Genomic DNA, 26537 nt, shown 5'->3' on the forward strand with positions numbered 1-26537 from the left:
ATTACTCCAGCCCGCAACATAGCACTGTACACACAGGCATTTAAATCGGCATAAATCGTGTCGCTCGGGTGGGGGTGGCTAATTCACACCCCTGCGCGACATAATCTGTGTCCACTTAAACTGTAGTGTAGTTATAGCCAAACAGTTGTGTGCCACGGGCAAGGAACTGGAGAGACTAAGGGTGTATCTGCACTGCAAAGAAAAATCCGCCGCTGGCCCGTGCCAGCTGACTTGGGCTCCCGGGGCTCAGCGGGACTGTTTCTTTGCACTTATAGACTTCTGGGCACAGGCTGCAGCCTTAGCTCTGGGACCCTCCTACCTCATAAGGTCCTAGAGCCCAGGCTGCAGACCAAGCCTGGGAGTCTGCCCTGAAATGACACAGCCCCGCAGCCTGAGACCCGCAAGGAGGCAGCTAGCACAGGCCAGCCATGGGTGTCTAATTGCAGTGTAGACACACCCCCAAGCTGCCACCAGTGCCCAATGGGGGAAAATCTTCTTCTGCACCTGAGGACAATGCTATAGCCACATTCGTTGTTCACCTCTCCTAGTTTATTGTTGGGAAAACTATGGTGCTTTGTCTTTATTTGGATTTTATGACAGGATAGTGAATGCATGTGGGTTATCTCACTGTTCAACCCTCTCCCTCCAAAACAACAACCCTCCACCTCTTTGGTAGTGAAGGCAAAAAACCTTAACTACTTCATGTAGGTTAAAAAAAGCAAACAAACCCACCTGTAATAAAACATGCCTTCATCCGATTCAGTGAAGTTGATTGTGGAGCCAGGGTTGGAGGGATTACATTTTGGGAATGTTTGAAAGCTTTTTCTTTTAAGGTCTCTTGTGGATCTTGGCTGGACAAATTTGCCTTTCCTCCAAGAGGAAAGAATTCATTCTGTCTAAAACACATTTATAACACATTCCCTTGTATTTCTTCTTCAGTTGTACTTCAGACCATGTATCTAGAACGTGTCTGTTTTCAGAACCTGTTCCAACTTCCCAGTTGGTTGTATTAATAAAAAAAAAAAAAAAAGTATCTTGTCTTCATACAAACCTCTTCAGACTCTGACCACTTGAAGGAGTCACTGGTCAGAAGAGGTGGTGAAGTTGACAGTGGGTCAGCTAAGCATGCATAGGTCAGGGACAAACCACCCTAAACCAAGGAGGAATGGAACAAAAGAAACAAGTGAGGTCTCTGAGCAGGGAAACATGTTAATAATGCTGGACACATGAGGACCAAAATAAAGTGAAGGATTTGTGCCTGGGTCAAACAGTAAAGGGAATGCAGAGGGGTAAATGGTGTTTTCTTTACTGTAACCCATCCTGGACTTCAGTTTTAAAAGATAAGGGAAGAGAGGGTACTATGTGGAAGGAGCAGCTTAAACATGCAAACTTCTGCTTTCATCTGCCAAAGCTCTGCCAAGCACAACCTCTTTAATCCCTACCAAAACTGCCCCCCCGTGTTACCCCCACTGAAAGGCATCCCAGCTTGTTGGTTTGAAAATCTGCTCACCATGTTCTTCATGTTTAAATGATGTTGTTTTTCCTTGTGTTACTTCAATCCTTTGAAGACCTCACATGCCAGAAACTTAAACACATCGACTACCACCATCAAACAGGTTTGCTTGCTGATTTAATGCACCATATAGACTGCTGTTGATCCTTTTGACTTCACAGAGCGGGGCTGCAAAAGACTTCTTTCAATATCAGTTTGGAATTACAGACAACAGTGGCGTAACCCATGTCGTTTCAATAGTGTTGCTGATCTACTTATTGCAGACATTTTTTGTGCTCCCCCTCTCTGCGTCCATCTGTTGTCTCTGATATTTTACTTAGACTGTAAACTTTGAAGCATGGACCATCTTTTTGCTGTGTAGTTGTGCACATCCTGTCATAGTGGAGCCCTAGCTCTGATCAGGGGCTCTAGGGAATACTGCAGTACAGATAACATGTAATACAATATGCCTTTGGTTGAGGGTATAAAACCTGAGTCTTATTTGTATTGAGGTAACATTCAGAGGCCCTAGGTATGGGTTGTAGCCCCACTGTGCTGGACATTGTAGTAAAGACCGTCCCCGCCCCAAAGAGCTTACAGTCTAAGCATATGAAAACAGGTGGGGGAAGAAGGGAGGGCAGTGTAAGAGGCACAACTGTGTTTGATATATTTGGTACGCTTCGAGTGCTGCTCCTGGCCTAGCCATTGCTAAATGCTCTGTAGATGCACTAGCAGTAAATCACAAGTTGAATACAATTTTTAAACTGCTCAGCTGCTGTACAACCATTGCAAATCCTGCAGCGCTGTAAATTGAGAGCAAAATTAAATTCTATGTACATCAAATGTCCACAAGATGGCACTTGTCATCTTTTCACCTCTGTTTCAAATTTACTTTTACACTTGCAGCAGCCATTTTTAGAGGTTTTGAAAACATTTTAAAAATAGTTGGACAGCTGTGTTTTTATGTGCAGTGTTTTCATTGCAGCTGCATTGCAGGGGGAAAGACAATCCTAATCTGTATAAAATCCAGTTCTTATTAGACTGGAAATAAAATTAATTCTAATTTCTTTGGTATTGAGACTGTCTCTAGTAATTTCTTGATATAATAAATATTTCAACCCTTTTTCCACATATCAAATACTCCTCTAATCAGCTATCATTATATATCTAGTGTTGGGAAGGGAAAGTATCAACATCTGCAAAATAGCTGATCATAGCTACTTGATTCTCTGTTCCCATTGTTTTGATGAAATCAAGAATGAAAATTTGGAAACTACTGCAATCTGATCTATTAATGTACAAAGCAAATTCATTTACTGTAGCGGCATGGTATGTGAGAAAGCATTAAAGATATTCCTTCTCTGTTGTTCATTGGACAAATAGTAATAGTAGGCTGACCCTAGGAGGAGCTGTACACCAACTCTCCAGTTGTCTTCAGTGGGAACTGAGCACATTCAACACCCCCACAGGATCAGGATTCACTGTAAACCCAGTGGAAGGCTTTCCCTTGAACTCACTGGGTCTTGGATCAGGCCTATAAAGAAGCTGATATTGGAGTAGTGTTGTTATTTTTTCTTAAAGCTTGATTCAGTAATGTAATGCGTGGCCTTCTTTAAGCCACCTCATTTCTGTTCAGTATATGTAAGAGCTGTTTCTTTTCTCTTTCAAGCAGAGCAGCAGATTAGTTGGGAAATGGAAATAGCCCCATTAGGCTTCATGCATTTAGCTCACTGTTGCTTTCTGTTACCTATATTTACTGCAATATTCCATCTTAGAAAGCTAACAACATTTGTTCAGAAAAGTAATAACTAGGATACACTTGTGAGGATGTAAACTGTGTCATTGAAGAAAAACAGCTGAGTTTTGACCCCTTTAAAACATACTGATATGCAGTATATATGATTTAGAGCCATGTTATAGCTGGAAGGCCACTTTTATTCTATGATCCTGTTTTACTGGCTCATAACTTTCCCCAAAATTGCATTATATTCTTATGCTCATCCCACATATGAATTTGTAGGAGACATTTGAAGAGAATCCATTCAACTGGTGTTGCTTTATTGCTCAGATAACTTAAACATGGTTTAATTTTCAAAGTCCAAGCCTGGCGTAGATGTACAGTATTTATGAAAGATGCTGTACAAGTGCAAAGTGTTGCTAACGAGAGCCAAGGACAGAGGCAAAAGAGTTTGTGTGGAGATGAGTCGTAGGTGACCATATCCTCCCCCTGTAGCCACTGAACCCATGCGTGTTTATGTAGCGGTTTGGTTGATCATATAGTATAGTTATATACTTACTGGCCATACCACACCACTTCCCTGTTTATACCAGAACACCCTCCCCACCGCTGTGCTGTAGATATGTGTTTTGCAGGCGCAGGGAGTGAAATGCCCCCTGTTGTAGCCTCTCTGCATTCTGCCCCTCCCTGCACAGTAAACCCTTTACTGGAGTAGAACAATTTAGCCTTCCATGCACATCTAATATGTGTATTCAGATACTTACTCTTGCACGTCAATATTTAGACATTAAAATGAATGCATGAGTGGTTTCATATATATGTGTGATGGTCAGACAAATATTTGTGCCTCTGTCTGGAGATGCACTGAGACGCATGTTGCTTTGATTTGAGGCTCTTCTTTGTTTATCTAGGGTACCTGGATACTCAAGGAACTGTGTTGATGCTTCAGCAAGCTTTTTAAATGTGTGATCTCCCTACCTTTGTGCCTATTTTTTTAACACAAGGAAATTACATGCAAAGAACAACGTTAAAGCAATGTTAAGTGTTAGCTACTAATTGAATGAAATCCAGAAAAATTAGCTATGACTCCTGAGCAACTCCAACACTGTAACATCGTACATACTGGTTTTACAGTGGACACCATAAAAACTCAACATTCACTGCCCCACATACCTACAAAACCCAAGATACCTTCTTATAGTAAAGGAGATATCATGGTACCATGATAACAATTACTGCATGTGCCAACAGGGGCCACAATACTTAATATCCTTGCTTTCGTGGATTAAAATACCAATATTAATTTTGTATTAAGAATGTGTTTAATGTATTTCAAATTCTAAATAAAATGGGAATTTCTTTACTAACAAAGCCATATAATAATTGCTGAGATAAAAGGGAATGTATAAAAGAATAGTCTTAAGGTTCTTAACATTGTATAACAGAAACCTGAGTTTCTTACAGAATTTATTTGTCATCTCTGCGCTACTGGAAGGAAAAGATCTGGCATTACTGAGTCAAAGGACCATTTACCTCTTCATATTCATGTGCCCCTGTGAAAAGCCATGGAGGTAGAGAGACCTCATGCCAAAGAGATCCTTGCTCCTTGGGGAAAAAATTAAGAGTCAGAAAAATTAAAAAGGGCTTTCATTTTGCTAGCCAAGCATATGCTAGGCTGAAATGAACTTCTTAAATGTACTGGTTCCAGATTTGGCTGGAGTACAATCAAAAGACTCCCTGCTGGAGAGCTCATCTTTCTTGGTTTAGGCAGGTCTTCATGCTATGGATCAAGGGCTTATTACCCTTTGCACCAAGAACCTGTCTCCATCCATCACCTCATGCAGACAGGATACCTTATTTTAACTTATCAGTTCTCTCAGAATAGCTAAGAGATCACAGACTATTGACACGAGCCTGAGAGAAACTATTTTCATGTCTACTTCGAAAGTAGAGGCCATAGATCAATATATTTTATTAATGTTTGCTGTGTACAAACTTTAACTTCATTTTTTATTTTTTTGGTCTGGGAATTAAGAGGCCCTGACTGCTCACTCCTGCAATTGAAAACATTTCCTGACAGGTTGAGTTCCATCTTTGAGATGCTGTTGGCACTCTTACTCTAAAAACAGAAAAAGAATAATACTTGATTATGCCTCAAATGCATGGTCTTTCTCTTCTCCCTTCTTGCAGTAGGAAACACCTGTCATTCTTAAGGGAGAACTTGTTCATGCAAGGATTACCAGCATTATTGTAGAAGTGTCTTATTAGGCTGTTGTGTGGTTGTCTTTGGTGACTCACTGGCCCTGGTTCTTGGCAAAAGTCCTGCATATACATAATAGGCAGTGAAAAATGCGTGGCCCTTTTCTGCATGTAAACCTAATATTTTTCTGAAAGCATATAGAGTTCCATGGTAAACATTGCATGGGTCAACAAATGGGCATGTGAGCTTTATGTTCCTCCATTCTGCAGCAGTTACATTTTGAAATGCTGTGTTGCAACCTGAAGCAAGACAAAGAAGCCAAGGGCATTTAAGATATTGTCAGTGCTTGTTGGCCAGTGAACTAATCATAGCACAGAAAGAAATGTTTTAAACTTCCTAACATCTCTCCTAATCTAAGAGTCAAACCATCCTTTTGTCTTTAATTTTTAAGAAACTAACTTTTTAATGAATTGTCCATTCAGAAATACTTAAATTGGATTCTTGTTTCCTAACCATTTTCCATTCAGTTTATCTGGGTATAACCTGGGTTGGTCCACAAAGTTAGGAAGTTAAGACCTGGTCTGGATTTCAATTTAGAAAAGCAAAGTTTGGGGGGATTTGTTGGTACCTAGTTGGTAGCATTATTGTAACAGTCAGTTTTAAGCCATTCCTCCAGCATAATGTTATAGAGCACTCTGCTGCTGGAGATGACATCTATTAAAAGTAAAACTGAATGAAGTCCCTACAGTAATATGGGTTTATCCAAATTAGAATTTAGTCAGGATAATTATATTCTGCCTACCTATATTAAATTTGGTTTTAGTTGGATATTACATACATCACTTACTGTCCTAAATTGTTGTATGTGTTGCCATGCATGTTTAAGCAGCTATTGTTCCAGCCCAGAGCTGGCTGAACTTCACTGAGGTGGTGAAATGGTTTCTCCTTCTAAATATACATAAACATTTTACTCTTTCTATAAAAGGGATACACAGAGACTTGCAGTCTCAACAGTTTGAGGCAATGATAAAACAGCTTTAATATATATGATTAAACTGTTCATTTTGCAAGCATTAAAGTTAGATCAGCTTTATCTAAAGAGATAATGAGAACGTGTGAATGAAGGAAGAAAGAAGGAAAAGAACAAAGGAGACACTACATTTAAATGTCAGAATTAGCCATTTATATGCCTAAGGACCTGAAATATTCTTGTTCCATTTTGTAATCTATATATGAATTTCTCATAAATAGCTCCCTCTAACTGGAGTCCATTCTCTGAATGCTAGCGTGTTTTTCAGATTTCAGCATCAGCTTATACTTTCTTGGCTACCATTAGACTTCTAATGACCTTTGTTATTTTAGTTTGATGCCTTCCTCAGCTCCATCACATTATGAAAGAATTCTTCCTTATTAAGGGGGCAAAATGGTCCTCTAGCCTAGGGAAGGACACGTACAGTTTTCTTCACATACTCCTTTCCCAGTGTGGAAATTCTGCCCTTGTCATTTATGTGGATAGAGCCTGTCAGCCTACCATAGATTGGCAAATCTTCCACCCACATCTCCAGGTCTAGGAGGAAAAGAGAGGACAGCTGAACCTCTGAGAGACTTGAGAATGCGTTTAGCCAGATAACGAGGGATGGTTGAGGAGATATGAGAAGGTGGGATTTACATGTTGAACGTGTTCGGTGAGGGGGTAGGCAGGTTGCAGTGGAGCTAGGATGGGGCTAACTTGGGGAGCAGAACTAAAAGTTAGCATGGGGTGAGGATGGTGGGTCTCTGCTGTGAGAGTGAAAACTGGTGAGCTCGCAAGGAGGCCAGGAGCTGGAGAAGAAGAAAATAGAGTGCTGTCTGTGAAGAAACAGAGGGAGGGAGGATTGGGAATTGTCTGGGGGACCGTGGGGAGCCCAAGGTTCCCTTGCCCAGTTAAGGGAGATGAGTAGGCAAATTCTGGTGGCATTGCCCCTGTCATTGAGAAGGCTAATGCATGATCTGTCACACTGTGTGACTTCATGATGTGTGGGAATGGGTGGAGCCTCTGCTGCTGCTGCTCAGGGCCCTGTGTTCCTCTAGTTAAGATTTGAATTGTGGGTAGAAATTGCACTCACTTTTGAATGAGTGGGTGGAACCAGGACCTCTCTTCTCTGTCATGGCACATATACTTCTGCTGGTCTGTGCTGAGGCACTCATCTCCAGGACAGGTCTGATTCTGCTCTTGGTCCAACATAGCAGGAACTCACTGCAGGATACAAGAACTATGGACAGTGGCCTTTTCCTGATATCCATGCTTTTAATACGTGAAAATATCCTGCACTATTTTACCCTTACTTTATACATTTCTTTGGATCTCAGTGGAAAGAAAAGTGCTACATCAGTGTAAAATGATGTTCTTCTCTTTATTTAACCTTATAAATATGTATAACAGGGATCTTTGGGAGCTAAAAAGTTAGTGCAGGTTTTGGAAAAACAACTGTTTCTTACTGAGCTGTCCTAGGCTGGCAAATGTCAGAAATCCCAGTATTGTACTTCAAGGAATAACCTGTCCTTCACACATCCCCTTTTCTTTTTCTTTCTTCTTCATCAGAGCTGTATTGTCAAAAATTGTCACTGACTGGGAGAGGGAAATTTATTAATCTTTTTCTTTAGCATTGCCATTTTAAAAACAAGACTTCTTGCCCCTTATGTTACAGTAACTAAATACTGTGCCTATCACGTTATCCCAGCTCAGGTTGAAGTGGCAAATTTATTGAAATGTGCCTGATCCTAAAAGCTCTCACTAATGAGAGTAGCAATTTATGAGCAGACAAATTGTCATCTATAGGACTACACCCAGTAGTAAGTGTTTGCAGCACCAGGTTCAATATTCAGATGAATTAAATATAAATTAACTAAAAATACAGTAGAGGTAAAACAATGTACAACTTGCAGAAAATGGTTTGATCTTATTATGAGAACATTAGAGCAGAGCTCAAACATTGCACTGATGGGTGCTATAGAAAACCTGAGAGAGACTGAGTACAATTTACATAATTAATTAAAAAGCCCTGTTGTGTTGGTGGGAACTTATATTTTGGGTCAGTTTTACAGTGCACTGTATTTCTCTGTCTTTGAATTGTGTCTTAAAGAAAAAGACCATGTCTGGCCTAAATTTTCAAAGTGATTAGTGATCTGGGTGCCTTAATTTTTGGATGCCCAACTAGGACACCTTAAAGAAAAAGCACCTACCCTATGAAAATCCAGTCTCCTCACAAAGTGTGCACCCCAAAATACTGACCACATTTGAAAATTTGATCTATATCAATAATTTTTTAAAATATATTTTAATAGTTGCATGTAATGTTTGAACCTTATCTTTTTATCGTTAGGTAGCAGAGTAATTTTTATCATGTGCTAACATCAACAGCACTCTGTTACAGATACAAATGGATGCTACAAAACCTCTCCTTCACTAGTGTCATTGTGCTGTGCTTGCTGCTACACTATTTTATATCGGATAACATTTTTTAAAATTATAATAGAAATGACCTTTTGTTTTTCATTCCCGAATGTGGAATGGTCTCAGGGTATTCTAGCGGTGTTAAGGCAGTAAAGTATGTTGACAGATTTTTAAATAAAATACTTGTGCACAGCTGCAGAACATAAATCATTCCTTCCAATTTCTGAGTTTTATAAATTGTTGCTATATGAAAGTTACCTCTGTTCTTGTTTGACTTAACAAGATTTTTTTGTATAGGCAAAAATGTCGTTGCTTCTCAGTTTTGTAAATCTAATGCCCTTAGTTGTAATGATAACATAATTGTTGTCGCTTCAAAAATGGGTTAGACAGCCTAGATATTTGTATTTTCATAATAGTCAGCTCATATTGTGTTGTTATTATTAATATTGGGGATGATGTCCTTTACTTGTCATTTATTTGTAAATCATACTGATGGAAATGTTATTTATAAAGCAACAACAGTAAACAAAAAGCCAGCTAATAGTGTAGCAATATTCTTCAGTGAATAAGGACCCATTATTTTTAGACACAGGTTTTGTCATTTTCCATGTGACATAGTGTATAGTGCTGAAGGATCATGTTCCAGTGCTCCTAGCATGTGTCCTCTAACACTGCTTTTCTTTAAAATAAAATAAAATAAAAAGTAGGAATGGATAACCCTTAATGTATTCACTGACACAGCATAGGATGGACAGCTGAAAACATCCATACTGTTATAAGACACTTGGCAGGCAACCACAAGATGGTGGCATATCTGCATTATCTTTTGACGATTTGGATAATCAGATTTTGGGGATCCATTTATCTGACCCAGATGCTCACTTAATAATAATAATAATAATATATAAAGCTCCTCATACCAAGCCACTTGAGGCATTATACAAGCAATTAATATATGATACTCATATGTAGCAATTAAAACATCACAAGACAGATAATAAAAAGCCAAACAAAATGACAGCTAATACAAATATGATGTAAGGTGCAGTACCACCCATAGTTGACAGGAATGAAAATAGAAAACATTCCTGAATTAGAAGTGTTTACAAATGTTTGTGAAAGGGGAGGGGTGGGTTGAAGTAAATATCCACCAGAATTAAGTTCCATATCCTAAAGGTATTCAAGTTAAAGACTTTCCCAACCTCAAATTCAGTGGTGAAATCCCTGAAAAGTGGATGGATGATGCCACAGGGCAGGTGTCTGTCACTACAAGGCTCAAAGAAGAGGTCTCAAAGGTAGTCAGTTCCATAGTTTATAAAGCCAAAATGGACCATTGTGGTGCTGTAGTCTGACCTGAATAAAACAGGCCATAGGACTTCCCTGAATTAATTCCAGTTTGAACTAGAGCATATCGTTTAGACAAACATCTTCTGTTTGTGTCTTCAAGCTGATAGTCAGAAAATAAGGGGTACGTTTGATGCATCAGACAGCAGATATTTGCCTACCAGAGGTTGTGGTGTAGCAGAAGATTCTGGCTATCCAACTCCCAAGTGTGGTTGTGTTTCAGATCCTGCAACATGCAAAGTGCCACTGACTCCCATCAACTGCAATGGGAGGTGATGTAGCTCATCATCTTGTAGGATCAGTAGCTCAAAGGATCAAAATCAAAGTTAGGCGGCACCTGACAAGAGGAGAGGAACCAGTGGACTGGCACAAAGCAGCTGCAGTGAGGGCCAGAATCTTGCCCTATTTTTATCACAGAGCATTGTAACGTAAAACATCTGATTAATTGTCAGCAAGTCACAAGACAGACCCTAGAAAACCAATTTATTTTTATGGCAAACTCCAAAGTACATGACAAGAATTAAAGTTTGAGGTTTGCAAGATTTCCATTTGGAGACAAGCTAATATGGTATTATTATGGTATCTGATCATTTTTACTACGTGGAGCTTGTACGCAGTATAAAAGGAATGCATTTTTTGGGCAGCTTCTTCAGTATTACTTATATGCTTTGAAGTGTACCAGATTGCAGATCAAGGCTTAGCTGAAATCAATGTAATTTGTAAATTTGAAAAAGAAAAGAGCTCTCAGTGGAATGGTCACAACATTGCTTCTTCTTAAATAGATTGATACCTTCTAGTTCTCTTGCTTTCACAGATTTAGAGCCTGATCCTGCTAGGAGTTTGGCCACTGATTTCAGTGGAGGCATGCAGCATATAGGAATTGGGTAGTATCCCTTTACATAGTTTGTGAGCCCTGTTGTGACACCATGTTCTAAAACAAACATAGAATACACTGAACTCCATTAGAGAGTTCACAAACTATGTAAAGAGGTGTACCCAATTCCTATAGGCCTCGGAGAAAGGCTGGGTTATTAATAGGTGCAATGAAAGTTGATGAATCTGACCTTAACTTGAGTATCTTTATAAGGAAAAATTACTTTCTAGTACAAACTTTTTTAAAAAGCATATTTAAAGAGAGCATTATGCTTTTTCTTCCCAATTTTGGACTTCTGTTTATAGTAACAATAGGGTTCTGTGTAAGTTGGCCATCTTGCCAAGTGGTATTCTATTGCTCTTCTTCCACCGTGTTTTGAAAAATACCTTTACAAATTTCTAAGTAAAGAAGAGAAAACTCTTAGTTAGCACTTTCCTTTATTTTTTTACACCTCCCTTTGTGTAGCTTTTAAAATGCCAGTAGTACTAGCATATATTACGGCTAGATTTTGTATGGTTATCTTACAGAATTTACTAATGCTTCTGCAGGAATGTTTTTAATAGTGTATTTAGATGTGTCATTATTCTTTCAGATACTGATGAATACCGACCACCTATTTGGAAATCTTACTGTAAGTATTCAAACAGATTTTTTTTAAGATGTTGATACAAAAAAAGGTTAATTTCTAGTGCTTTTAAAACAATTGAAATATCAATTTTTATCAAGATACGTGCTCAAGAAATGTGCATTAATATGAAGAATAACCCATAGCAGGGAATGTTGTCATTTGGAGACACTTGCACTCCTTTGATGCCAAAGGCCAAGTGCATCTGTACAGTTCCTGGGATTGGATTCTGTAAACCTTGCTCACATGAGTGTTCCCATTAATGTCAATGAGACTACTTGCACAGGCATGACCTACTGTAGTGGCGCTTTAGTGATCTGGAATCTTGCATTTAAAAACCTGATATCATATGGGAACATATTAAGATCCATTTGCCTTAATCATGTACATCACTGGAGTTGAGACTAGAGCTAGCTGGAAAAGTTATTTAGTCTGAATTTGCTGATTCAGCAAAATCAGGACATTTATTGAAGAAAGATCCATTTTACCAAAGTTTTGCTGGAACCCAGCTATGCAGGCAGCTCTGGGAGAGGAACTTTAGAGCTTCCATAGGCCTGCCCCAAAGCCTGTCTGCCCCAGAGCCAAGGCTCCATTCCCTTTCAAGGACAATTTTGAATTTTTGGGGCTCTTTTCCTAATGGGAATGAAATCAGATTTAGAAAGATCTAAATCCTCCTCAAAACAGAATGACCTTTCTCCACATGTAGCAGAGGCTGAAAGAGACTGAGGGCAGGTCTACTCTACTGCTTAAGTCAATCTAACTTACGTTGCTCAGGGGTGTGAAAAAGACACCCAAGCAATGCAAGTTACAGCAACCTAAGCGCTGTCCACACTGGCGCTATGTCAGCAGGAGAGTGTCTCCTGCCAACATAACTTCCAGCTCTCTCAGCGGTGGAGTAATTATGCCAACAGGAAAGCGCTCCCATGTTGGCATTCAGCGTCTTCAGACACACTACAGAAGCACAGCTGCACTGATGTAGCACTTCTAGTGTAGACCTGCCCTGAAATGAACAAGAGAAGAGATGCATTGGAAAAGGAAAAGTGAAATGGCTGTTAGGATGCCACACCTGTAACTTCCACTTCCTTGACTGTATCTATAAGATGGAGGCACTGCACTTGGTGAGGCTGCGAGGGAGCAGGAGGAAGAATCAGCCTTCATTTAACAGCAGATTTTCAGTGTGTGTGTGTGGCGCCACACGTCACACACACAACTATTTTTAAAATGCCCAACCCACTAATGCTACATTTTCTGACATATTTTTGAGGGTTGATGTCCTTACATCATGCCCAAAGACCAGAGCTAGCGCTAGACATAAGCAGACTAAACAATTGCTTAGGGCCCTAACTAACTCCAGGGGGCCCCCTGTTAATGATTAGTATGTATTTAGGAGGGAGAAGGGGGAATATTTCTGCTTAGGGCCCCCAATGGGCCAGCACTGCCAAAGAGACATGAAAGCACCATTTAACATAATGAAAGAATTAATCTCTTGTGAGATAGCAGGGTCGGAAGGCAGCAGGAGGGTGATAGAACAGAGATATATTAGCCCTGGAATGTTCAAAGCCTTGTTCCCTGTGGACTGAGCAGGGGATAGTATAGGTCGATTAGGATCACCTGAGGCCAATTAAGGCCCAGCCAGAGACCTGATTAAAAACCCCTGCTCCATCCGGAGAGAGGAGAGTTGGCAGTAGTGTTGGAGGAGTGCTGCAGTTGACCAGAGGATCAGAGAAGAGCCAGGAGAAAGGTACTGAGAACAGAGAGGGGGAAGTAACCCAGGGGAAAGAACTGCAGTCACAAGCACTGTCAGCAGCTCATAGCTGCTATTCATAGGGCCCCTGGGATAGGACCTGGATTAGAGTGTGGGCCCGGGTCCCTTCTCCCTCCCCATTTACCCCACCGGGCACTATTGGGGTGGCCAACGCCCAGAAACAGGGGCAACAGGTGGTGCCCTGATCCTCCACGAGAAGGCAGAGTGCGGGACCCAAGACAGCAGAGCTGGCAATTTGCCACACTTTGTAAGTTGGGACTTACGATCCAGCATCCAAGAGAATACATTTATTTCAAAATGATTGCACATCATGGAATCTATTTTTCTGCTGAGTTCAAGGTTTTAAGTTTGTGTTAAACCTTTGATGAAAAAATGTATAAGCATATTTTTGAAGTGTAAGATGTTTACAAAAGTTTACAGAGAATGGATTAAAAAACTCTTATCAACTGAAAACGTATAATAGAAATGAAAGGAGGTGAAGGCCTTTTGGATCATCTAGTTCACACCTTTGCTAATGCAGGATTCTTATCTACAGTATATATTCTAGATGCATAAAACTTCCATTTCTTCTGAAATAGTCACTTTCAGTTTCCATGAGTCCTGCAAAGATTGGATTCTTCTGTTCCAACATCATTGTGTAAACATCATTGCCAACCCCAAACATTCAAAAATCATGAGTCAGGCCTCAAAAAAACCCAAAACTTTAGTGTTGGTTTCTTTTTATTTGCCTTCTGGTTTCTGAGCATTTAAGATGAACTCAAGTAATAGTTTCAAGCTTTTCTCTGCCGCCATGAAGACTAGAAATGTATATTTAAAAAAAAAAAAAAAAAAAAAGCTGAGATTCTTATGTAATCACTAGTTTCCAGGCACTGGGTCTTTAAGTACAACACCTAATACTGTGAGACTCATGATAAATTCATGAGAGTTGGCAACACTGCTAAAATTTTAGCAACTCCAGAACCTTTGAAAATGTATTTTAAACTAATTGAAATGAATGAAAAATAAGCAGTGAGGAGAGGGAGAAATGCTGAAGATTTTTCCCCAGCTATCTTTGGTTTTCTTGTTAGATGGTTGAATGTGAAGGAGTTGAATGTAAGTAACAATCTCCGACCATTGCAACTGCTGTCGTGTAATTGCAGTGGTTGGAGCCTTAGTTTGCATGTGAACCTAGTAGCAATCGCTGTGTGTGGCTTTTGAATCATAACTTATTACATCAATGGCTTGCCATATGTCAAGCCAGTCACTTAATATAAAGACATTTACACATAAAGTGACTTGAAGCAGGCGTTTGCCTTGTAGATGATGGTTAAAGAATAAAATTGGAGCACACTGTAGCTTTAATATTAAACATCATTAATCATAACAGCCATTCACCTAGCATTTGTCACCAAGTTCTGTAGGTTTTGCTTTCGGTTGCAAATATTAATAATAAATCACAGTACTGTACCTTCTGTGAACTCAGTGAACTCTGGCTTTTTGTTCATTTTATTTTACGTCATAATCGATAATGGGGTGTCCAACCTTTACAATACCAAAGCCTCATTGGCAGCTTGCCCAGTAGCTGAAGGAATACAACTTATGTTTTTCATAATTTTCCATAATTAGAATTAAGTGCACACAGTCATATTATTTGCTTGTGTTGCTGTCTCTCTTGATGGATGAATAGGAAAGTCTTGTTTGAGTTCACCAGCAAGAGTAGTAGCAAGGAAATAGCAGCCAATAGCTTGGTCCTCAGGCAGCAGTTAGAGGAAAAGTATACAAAGCACATTTTATAACTTGACAGGCCACACACTGTATTCCTGAACTGCAAAGAATAAAAGGCTCAGTGTTTAAGGAAAATCTTTAGAAAATCTTTCTAATGTTGATGATGATGATTAGTGAGAAATTATTAGCTTGAATTTTTTAGTGCTCTACAAAGCATGTCACTTGTGACTATCCATTACACATCTTCAAATCTAAAATGATCCATTCTTTGTGAATTTTTGCATATAAAATCTGAGCTAGTTCTCCACAAGTATCAGATTTGGATAGGGGAATAATTTCTTCATTTGTGGCATAGAACATGATTTTTATACTGGAAACTGGAAGTAGTCCATCCTGGGGGAAATAAATGTTCATGCTGTTCTTCCAATGAAAATTTGCTAATTTTACATTACTTTGTTATTTTACATCTCTTGCAAACATCACCTTTTTAATATCTATGAGAAACGGTCTTTTAAAAAGTGGTGAAATAGATTTTAATGAAATCGAAGGTAAAAACGTTGCTTTTTTTCACTTTGGAATAAGGATCTCTAGTGTGAATATTTAATTGTCATCTAGCACTTAGCCATTTTCTCCATTCTGATTCTTATATTCTTAGCATTTTAATGAAGTATGAGTGTCAGAAAAATAGTTATAGTCAAATGCCAAGCACTATGAAATAAAATCTCACTGGATAAACTCATGTGTGCGTGTTATGTGAAAGAAGTGATGGCACGTTACCAGTCATTTGCTAGTAATATTGATTGAAAGCTAATTTAATTTTAAGGGATTACATCTCTCAATGTCTATATCAGACAGAAATCTAATCAGATCCAAATTATTGTAAAGATAAAATAAGTATCAACAGCCTCATTTTTCAGGTGATTTGCTAAATCAAACTACTTCAGAAGAAGGAGCTGAATGTCCCTCCCTTACAGCACAGTAGCATGGTACTATCATAAATTTACAATTTACTTTTAAAAATGCTTTGGTCTTGGTGAGGTTCAATTTATAAAAGATAACACAAATAGATCTTGTGTTTTTGGAAAATATCACTGTTTTAAAATAGGTTACGTTTTGGCCTTTAACTATTGAACACTGCCCTCTGAGTGACCATAGATTCAGAGCCACAAATGACATTTTGTTTGCTCAGAAAGGTTAGTTAGTGAGCAGTCATGGAGACAGAGGGCCTGATTCTACAAAGCTCTGAGTTTCTTCTGCAAGGTCCTGAACAGTTTCAGTCCCAAATGAAATCAGTGGGAGTTGAAGGTGAGCAGAGGCTTGCAGGATGTGGTCAGTGCCTTGCAGGACTGACTTGAATCATCTTGCTGAAGAACAGAGTTCTAGAACCAACGTGTTTTTGATGTATTGTAAAATGACATTTGCATTGATCTTCACGTCTGTTCTTTTCTGCCTGAATCTAGCTTTTTTCTCCACCTTGCCCAGTTGTTACATAGTAGTTAATTAGTTAAATGAATTCTAATAGTGAATAGTTTCTGATTAGTTGTGAATCAATTATAATGTCTTGGCATATGTATCCCCCTGAACAAAATCTTGCAGCAAGTATTTTACTTCTAAATGTAATGTTAAAAAATGCCTAATTTAACAAAAACAGTTCTGTGTTAAGCAGAAAACTGAAATATATTTAACTTCTGCCTTCTCTCAGTGTATCAGTTGCAACAGGAAGCTCCCCATCCTAGAAGGATTACCTGTACTTTTGAGGTGGGTATCATAACGATCCAAAGCTTTACATTGTTCACTAACTAACTCCAAATCCATACTTACACCATACATTCCGATCAACTGCTACATGGGAGACATGGGAATTTATGGATAGAGCAACTTGAATATATTGTTTTTTCTGATGTAAAAGAGGCAGCATCAACTGGAAATCTGGTTAATTTAAAATGAGTTAAAAAGACCTTCAGGTACCTTCAGGTACTTACTTCCCTGAGAACACGTGGTAACTTTAATGTTTTTTTTTTTTTTACAGTTCCACTTTTCTATTTTTTAAAAATATTTGTCTGTCCCCTCTTTCGTATGAAAGACCCCACAAACGGGAAACTGACTGCAGGGCAAATACCAAGACTGTCCCCATGTAAAGTGCTGTTAAATGCACACTATGAATAAAATGAAAGAACAGTGAACTCCTCCTCTCATCCCAATCACCTGAAGTGTTACTAGCAATACTAGCTAAAACACACAGAAAGTGAGGGTAAAGCCCTGATGCTGCCGTTGTGGAATCCTGTTGAAGCGTATGGAAATACATGTGTGTAGGGAGTCAGCTCAGATTGTAAGATCAGCACTTTTCATAACTGATTTGAAATTGTAGATTAAAATATAGTAGAGTTTTAATTGACACACATCAATAGTTTTATGCATCTCTATCCCATCATGACATCTAGGAACTTGGGAAACATCTATATCAATTTTAAGAATGCTGAAATGTTGGGTTTGATTTGTTAAATGATATTACAAAACACTGCTCATACTAAACTATTGAAAATGATTGAATTGTTCAAATTTTATTGCAACTTTTTTATCGTGCAACAAGAAGAAGGAAATTTATCTCTGGAATGCGTTTGTCATGTTGACATAGCATTAAATATAGTGGTGCATAGTACTGTAAGGGGATAATTTACAGCTTAGATCACAAAGAGGATTACTTTACTGAATTACACAGTACACTCTGTTCTCTCTGTCAGATGCCCATTTGCCGTTCTTCCAAATAGTCTGTCAACTTCTAGGATAAAAAAGAGATTTAATGGGAGTGAAATGCTTAATTTTAATGAAAACACCCTGATCTTCTAGGTTTGCATTTTTTATTAGGTGTTCTGCTATAGTTGATCACTCTTTCTTGTAGCTATATCTTGATCAATCATGACAGACTAATTTTGTGTGAAACATATCTAAGCAAGAAAAACTAGTTTTAAGAAATGTTTTGTGCTGTTAATGAGTGTCCTAACAAGGAAACATCATCTAAGTTGTTTTGGTGCAGAAACCTTACTCATTAATATTGCAGTTGATATTTTAGTCACACAGAAATAATGACATTCAGAGTTTTTATTTCCATTGCAACCTTTGTATTTTTCTCTTCCATGTATTCAGCACAATAGGATTTTTTATTACATAAGTATGCAGTATCCACAAACCAAAATAACCCTCATTAGAACTGCTTCCTGTTGTGTGGAACTCTGGCCCTATTGAAGTCAATGGGAATTTTACCATGATTTCAATGGGACTGCACACTGCCACTAATAATGTGCTCAAGTGCTTTGGCCTGGATGCACTGCTGTATGCCTTACAATCCCCTACCACTGCAGGGTGTGACACAGACCCACAAAATGACCCCTTAAGATGGAGCGTCACTTTTCCTCAATATTTACCTTTTAATTTCCTTCCCTGCATTTTCTCTGCTTCTTCTCCCTTTCTCACCAGTTCTGCTAGAGAGGAAAGATATTTGCTGCTGCAGCAAAAGCTGCCAAGGTGTATGTAGCCCACAGACACCCCATTTCTGCCCACTCTTCTTTGCAGTGACAATATTTGTGCACCAGAAAATGCTTGTTAGAAAGGGAATAGCACTCCAGGGCAATCTGGCAGTATGGCAGGACACTGGGAGTGCAGTCAATGAAATGTGGGGTTCAAGTGCAAGGTGCTATACTCTGACTCAAAATTACACACATTTATTTGGGTATGGTGCTTTTATTTGTACTCTATGCCCCACACTGTTGTATGCTATTGCTAGGTGCTGATAAACAACTGCTGCTTTCCTCTTCAAAGGTGCCTATGTTTCAGTGTTGGGTGAAATGCATCCAGTTTGTATACATTTAAGTGTATAAAGCACTCTTGGCAGGTTAACAGCATAGACTGTTACATTTATTTATTTTGATGAACTGTATCTCATATTGCCCAGCATTGTTTGTTGATGTAACGAAAGACCATATTGTAATGCATGTACACAAAGGTGTTCGGCTACTGTGGTAATGGGTGCCACTCAGGTACCTAGACAGTATGGGAATCTTAACTTTACATTCCTAAAATTTGTGTAGTCAGAGTCTCAACTTTACTATTGATATAGCTTTCAGAATGAACGTCCCTTCTTAAAAGAGACTAAATCAACAGAGAAATATAAAATATGGAGGAATAGTGCAACCAGAACTGCATGGAGAGGCCTTATAAGAGATAAAATAATGATTGTAGTTTGTATGTTTCAAGGACTGTTTTTCCCATGGTGGAGCGCTACCTATAAGAGTACTGAGGAGTTCTAGCCTTGTTTAGCTTTACAGATCTATCAGAAGCACAGCGCAGGCCAGGTATTTTTGTTAGTCATTAATGTCCTCAGAAATGAGAGAACATGAGCAGGAGTCATATGAAGATCTCTTTTATAACATTAGCAATATACCACTAGAGTACAAAGGCAAGACAAGAAAGATATAAAGTCATATAATGTAGATAAACATTTTGAGCTTCTGTTTCCTTTGCAGTGATGAAACAAGCGTAGAACACCAGCTGGTCATTCATTCAAATAAGAACCAGATCTGCACTTGCATTATTTTTAAAATTAGACAAGATCAGGCCAGTTCATACTGGGGATAACTACAAGCATCCAGATGCTGGCACTTCAGTTACAATTTACCTTTACTTCCATAATTTTCTCATCCCAAGGGCTGGAGGGGTGTGTGTGTGTGTGTGTCTCTCTCTCTCTATATATATATATATATTTATGCTGGAGCTGAGCAGTGATCACCCTGAGTTAATGATTCAAGCTCTGGAAGGTATATTGGCTTACTATATAGTACCTAGTAAGGTCTCCAGGTCTAATCCTGTAAAGTCTTTCAGGCTCAACAGAGATAAGGGTTTGTACAAGCACTTGTGAACATTCATAACACCAAACTTCGCTGAGTACTTTTTTTCTTGATTTCAGCAATCTGGTGTGCATATTTAGTGCATGTATAAAACTATACTATCTTATTCCATAACCGAGTTCGAATTTTTAAGTGTGTGTGTGTCATCAGACAGGAGGGACGAAGAAGCAAGTGTGACTCTAGAATGGTGTTTAAATCGTTTTGTCCCAAAATGTAAATTGTAGAGTAGGGCACAGTCTTACTCAAGAACATTTTAGTATGGGATAAGAAAAGCATATCTGCAATTTTTAGGAATCACGTGGGAGTTGAGAGCTGAACAAAGCGGATTTGGTCAGGATACAATTTCTTGCAAGTAGATAGCTGCTGAGTGTAAAGGTTAAGGTATTTTTTTAAAATGGAAATGTTACATTTTAAAAAACCTGTTTCTCAAATCAGAAGGTCAAAACAATGAATACCTTGAAGGATATTTTTACATCATAACAGTAAAATTGAAATAACGATAATGTAGCATCAATGTGTATTTTTACCCTTTTTTGGGAAGGGGGTTGATTTCAGTGTCTTGCCTATAAACAATGTTTTTCATTATAAATACTGAACATATTCTAGAGCTGAGCCAAGGTTGGAGTGAAAATATATTCAGTGAGTAGAAACGTGTTTAACCTTTCTCTGTGGTCTAAGACCCTCCTACTAGTGCTGAGCTTTGTGATCTGCTCTTTCTCAGTTGGGTTTCTATTAGCAGCCTTGAGTGAAGCGGTGGAGAGCAGAATCTTTTTCTAAGTAATTGAATAGTCCTGCTGTATAAGTAATTTTATAAATATTAGGAAGAGAATCCTAGTCCAAAGAATATCAGAGGTTAGGAGTAATATGTTACTTGGTGGTATTAATTATTTTATTCCTTTTGTTGAAATATAAGCAGGAATGATGATTAAAGAAAAAAGTACTTGTCAGAGTAATTGGAAATCACACCATAAATAATGTTTACTTAAGGCGCAAAGACACATGCTGCTACAAGAGATAATGTAGAGAAACATTACAACCAAATAATCCAGTAATTTGAAAATGGTTCTAAAATACTCTAGCTCTGCTGAGGTTAAAGGTTTACACTGGAGTAAAGCTAATATAAAGGACTGGAGAATCAGGCCCTTCTTTTTTTTAATGTGAGGGTGCAGCCCAGCTGAGGCAGTTAACACTATAACATTTTGAGTGAAAATAGCATTGTGAGTCAGTGCTGTAAATATTTAGGGATCTTTGAATTCTACGTCAGATTCATATTCTGATTACATATAAAATGCAGCCACATTGTTCAAAGCACATTGTGGTTGCCTCTCTGGGCCGTGGGCATGTGCACGTTTGTGCGCACATGAATATATATGTATAGTTAGAATCTATCCCTAGGGCATCCCCGGTTGTCACAGCAGGGCACCTCACAATGAATTTAAAATAATCATATGTGAAAGGAGATCAAGCCAACCAAATGATTGAGTTAATTAAAATCCCTGCCCTTTTTCGTCTTATAATAAAACTCCATCTTGATCTAGTGCTAATTGCTAGCAAGCCTGATTGAGCAGCATCTCTAAATACCCTTGTCAAAGCAGACTTTGTGGGTAGCTAAGGAGCATTTGATAACATTGAATGGGGGTATTTAATGTAAGTTGTTGTTAAATTTGATCTCATATGAATGAGCTTCACCCTGAGTGACTTCCCAAGTGCCACAGTGGTGGTAAATGAGGACATTCAGAATGACTCAGTCAAGTGTGAGGCGCACGCCAAGTCTACACCATTTATCTACTCACCCACTTCAGTTTTATTAGCCATACACCATAGTTTAGAAAAAAAATTAGAAACAAACCAGAGCAGGACCATGTTGACTTTTGTGTTACAGTGCCTTACACAATGGGGCCTGGATCCTTCCTGGGCTCTGTGGTCACTTCTGTGGTACAAATAATAATAATAGACAACAAATACCACAAAAGTACCACTGTTATTTCCTATTATAAGAACAGGGGAAAGTGTGCTCTCTCTCATACCACAGAGTAGTAACTGTGGGCAAATGCTGACTACAAATTAGAACTGTGTGAATAACTGATTTTTCAGTTCACTGGTAGTTCCAAAAAATAATAATAATAAAAAAAAAATTCCATTCTGGTCAAACAGAAAAAAAAAATCTGGAATTTACAGCACATTGAAAAAGGCATTTAATTTCAGGCATAGAACCTATAAAATCATTCTCACATTCTCTTTCTGGCCCAATGATTATTCAGGTATTTTATAGAAAGTGGTACAGCTTCAATAGAAGGGACTGAGAGAGAACCATCCCAGAATACCCTGTAGCCTGTTGGCTAGGACCCTCACCTGCGTGGGGGGCACCTGGATTCCAGTACCTACTTCAGTGAGTATTAAATTATATATACAAAGTGAGACAGCTTCAACAGAAGACACTGAGAGGCCCTCTACCCTAAAATACTCCATCACCAGGACGCTCAGCTGGGATGTGGGAGACATTGGTTCAAGTCCGTACTCCAGAGCACCCCCATCCCATCTCACCTTGTTCTTGTGCATGGTGCCTAAATCCTCTTGGTATTCTAGCCCAAGACACTGAAATGTTTCTTTTTGATCATATGATTCATTTAGACATTTCTGAAATTTTCTCCTTTTTCATTTTGACTAAACCAAATTGTCAAAATTGATAACAAATTGTCAAAATTGACACACATTTGCAAAATGTTTGTCTTCCCAAAGCTTCGTTTTTTGGAGAGAGAAAAATTTGGCCAAAAATTGTACCTCAATGTAGAACTGACATTGAAAGTCTTTGCTAATACAAGTGTCAACTTTTAAGAACCCAGTACAAACCATCCTTATGATTATTGAAATAATAAGGCAATTTACAAACTACTCTGGGCACAGGTTACACAAGCAGAAATCAGAAATTATACCCATAAATAAAAATTTATGAAATATAAGGAAATTTATTACTGACATTTACTTGGATGCAAGAAAAAATGAACTAGTTGAGGATACATCTTACACCTCATCTTAAATAAAATTTTCAGTTAAGTGACCCCAAAATATTGCAAAAAGCAAAAGAAATTATGTGGAGATAGGGCACAGCTGAACTGACCTTTTCAGCAAGAACAGATTTAATTAAAATGATCATCCTCTCTCAGCTGCTTCATTTTATTATGGTAATATCCATATTTCATCTCAGACAGTAAGTGGCTCTGATCTTGGAAGGCATAATTTTGTTCCTTTATGTGAGGGTTGAGATGAGTGAGAATAAGCATTATGAAGCTTCATCATGGAAAGAAAAAAGGAAGGTTAAACCTACCAAATATGTATAATTACTTTGACAGATAACTTTGGATTGACCAGGAGGACATACGCGGTAACTCAGAGCAAATACGCTGTTGCAGGAACCTTATGATATCAAAAAAGACTCTTTGCAAAAGGTCATGGCAAGGTCAAACTGTGCATCCAATCCTGGTGCACTTAATGGCAATGGCAACAACTAAATTATGATAAATTCTGGATGCTGACTAAAGAGATGTGCCTATGGCGAAACCTTTATGATAATACTCAGAAAATATTGCAGAGAATAAGAGGCACATAATTCCCTGACTTACATTATACACTTGACCGACAGTAGGCCTGCGTATTTTAATACATACAAATCAACTCCATTCTAAAGACTCAATCCACCTGCTGCTAAAGTCAGGGGAAAGACTCCCATTGATTTCAGTGGGAGTTGGGTCAAGCCCTAAATGAATACATTCAGAATAAACAACAAAAAGCCAATACAATAGGATGGCATAATGAGATAACATGGGAGATTATAAAGAAACAGGCATGTAAATTAGGTAGGCTCAGTTTATCTCTAATCCTGAATGGCCTCCCTTTGTACTAGGTACTGTACAAACACACAGTGAAAGATCATCCCTGTCCAGAGAGCATACAGTCTAACTGAAGAAAAGTAGATGTAATAAATAGTTTGAAGGAGTAGAGGAAGCCAGGCCGAGGTTAAGAGAAATGGTCATTTTTCCTTTTAATTTATCATCCACCAAAGTAAAGTCCCATCCCCAGTTCTAGACTGCCTGTGGTTACTCTCCAGCTGAGTTTTCCTTTGACAATTTGCTCTAGTCTTCTGCCACTTCACATTCTCATCTTGTTTGCACACTCAGATTTAATTGTGATTTGGAAATGTTCTCAGGGTGCCATGTTAGGAGCACACTTTTGGCCATTAATCCCAGGTAAACTCTTTAGGGCCAGTATCTAAGTTTGTTAAAATTACTTATACATAGTTTTTATGCACATTATTTCAATGTCAGTTCACACATGTGTGTGTGTGTGTGTGTGTGTGTGTTTAATGCTTTCAGCTTGTCTACCTTCATATTGCTCTTAATGTATATAATGAAGTGGTTTGTTTGGTGGAGGGGGGAGGAATTAGGACCTGATCCTGCAAAGGTTTATGCATGTGAGTAGTCCAACTCAGTTCAGTGGGACTACTTGCATGATTAAAGTCAAGCACGTCTTTGCAGAATAAAGGCTTAATTTTGTTTCTCTGGTAATACAGGCTTTCTAACAATATACAAAGCCTACTCTCCATTTAGAATATTGTAATCTAGTCAGAGGCTTAAAACAAGTTGCAAGATTGTGGTTACACAAGTCAACTCTTGTTTCTTCTTTTATAAATGGCATCTTATACCACTTAGTGACAGCTAAGTTAATATATATGCACCAATGATTATAGCAGAAACATGCACACTTTAAAACATTATTGATCACTTTAATAGTGAAGACCAATTTTCTAAACTGATCAGCCATCAGAATAGCTTTGTATTGCCTGTGACTATGGAAGGATTGTTGTTGCTAGACTCTGCATCATATTTTAATTTTTAACATCTCAGACTTCCCATTTAAATACTATCTCAGGGGGAAAATATTTATTTTAGTTTGCTTGACATTTCCCTGAAAAGATGTGAAGATGAAACTGAAGTAGAAATATACTGTGAATGTTTTGTGCTTGATTATTGCTGGATCATTAATGACTGCTATAGTTAAGGTTGCATAACTATTGAATTCTAATCCCAAAAGATTTCCCAGTTCTGTAATCAGAGGAAGGATGGTCTTGTGGTTAAGGCACTGTAGTGAGATGTGAAAGAGTTGGGTTCAATTCCTAATTCTGCAACAGACATCCTGGGTAAATCACTTAATCTCCGTGCCTCATCTGTAAAATTGGGGTAATAATACTCTTCTTCTTCCACCCTTTGTGTGCACATTTAGATTGTTAGCTGTTTGGGAAAGGAAATGTCTTGTACTGTGTGTTTGTACAGCAACTAATACAAAAGTGTCTTGATGCTTGTAACAATCTTGAGGGTATCATCCAGTATCATCAACACATAGTGGAGAAACTGTCGGGGAACGAGAGAAGAACTCAGACTTGAATGAAGGGCTGGTACTGAGAAGATCTGATCAGATGATCAAATGTCTGGAAGACTCGTACAGACTTGCTAGGATAGGTGTGCAAAATGGATGGTAAAGACTCACTTGAGAGTGATGTGCTTTCACTTACTTGCTGAAGGCTGCAAGGCACTGTCCTTTGTTTGTCTGTGCTTTCAGGTATCCCCTGTCTTTGTCTGTGCTTTCAGTTGCAAACACAGGAGTTTTCATCTAAATCCTTGTAGTTTCCAAACTCATTCACCACTTCTGACATCATATAACAATCTTGAGGGTTCATTAAAGAATAAATTATTTAATGAGTAAGGAATAGAACTTTAATAACACAGACAGGAGTGATTCCCAGGTGTGCAGCTGGGAGCAACCGTGTTAGATGTGATGTAGGGCACATCTCCCAGTTCACACAACACTCTCTCATGCTAGCGAGCATCTCTAAATCACAATCTTCTACAAGCATATATCTACAATACCGGTGGGACATCTATGAGCTACCATAATACCCATAAGAAATATGAAATTTTGGGGTGCACAAAAAATGCAAGACTTGTATAACAACATTTCACGTACAACTGAAATGTAGCCACCTCTCAGGTGAAATAAGGCAGTGGTTTAAAAATGCACAGGAACACTTCTAGCAACTTTAGGACAGGAAGGTGACTTGTAAATTGAAGATTTTCTTTAAATTTGTTTCTAGATGATCACATTTATGGCAATAAAATAGTGGCATGTATCATTTAAAAAAATCTGCAATTTGGGTATATAGTAGTTGGAAAAAGTTACCAATGTGGGTTAGAAAAGCACCAGCACGCAGGTGGTTTCGAGAAACTCTCCATTTCAGCATCTAAACAGGGTGCTTCCTCAGGCTGTGTTTAGGTTGTTTCAGAATGTATTGTTGGGCCATACAATGTGTCTTACACTTTACCCACTGGAAAAGTACTGTAGTGTTGAGTGATTCTGGTCCTTCCCTTTGAGATACACCATATGTTCTCTCATATTTTTATAAAAGTTCT

General features: G+C 38.5%; 1 protein-coding gene across 2 annotated transcripts in view; it reads left to right on the top strand.

The window, feature by feature from the left end:
- CHN1 (chimerin 1) overlaps positions 1–26537 on the top strand; it is a 124877-nt gene that overhangs the window by 16687 nt on the left and 81653 nt on the right. The window contains exons 2-3 of one of the 2 annotated variants that reach the window (XM_067549214.1): positions 11674–11712; positions 16878–16933. In XM_067549214.1, coding sequence (XP_067405315.1) covers positions 11674–11712; positions 16878–16933 — 95 coding nt within the window. Of the gene's footprint in view, positions 1–11673; positions 11713–16877; positions 16934–26537 lie in introns of those variants that run through there. The other variant, XM_067549215.1, reaches the window with a different exon arrangement.

Source organism: Emydura macquarii, unplaced genomic scaffold, assembly GCF_026122565.2.
Source record: "Emydura macquarii macquarii isolate MOO-44397 ecotype Brisbane River unplaced genomic scaffold, CSIRO-AGI_Emac_v2 contig_1253, whole genome shotgun sequence".
Taxonomy (NCBI): domain Eukaryota; kingdom Metazoa; phylum Chordata; order Testudines; family Chelidae; genus Emydura; species Emydura macquarii.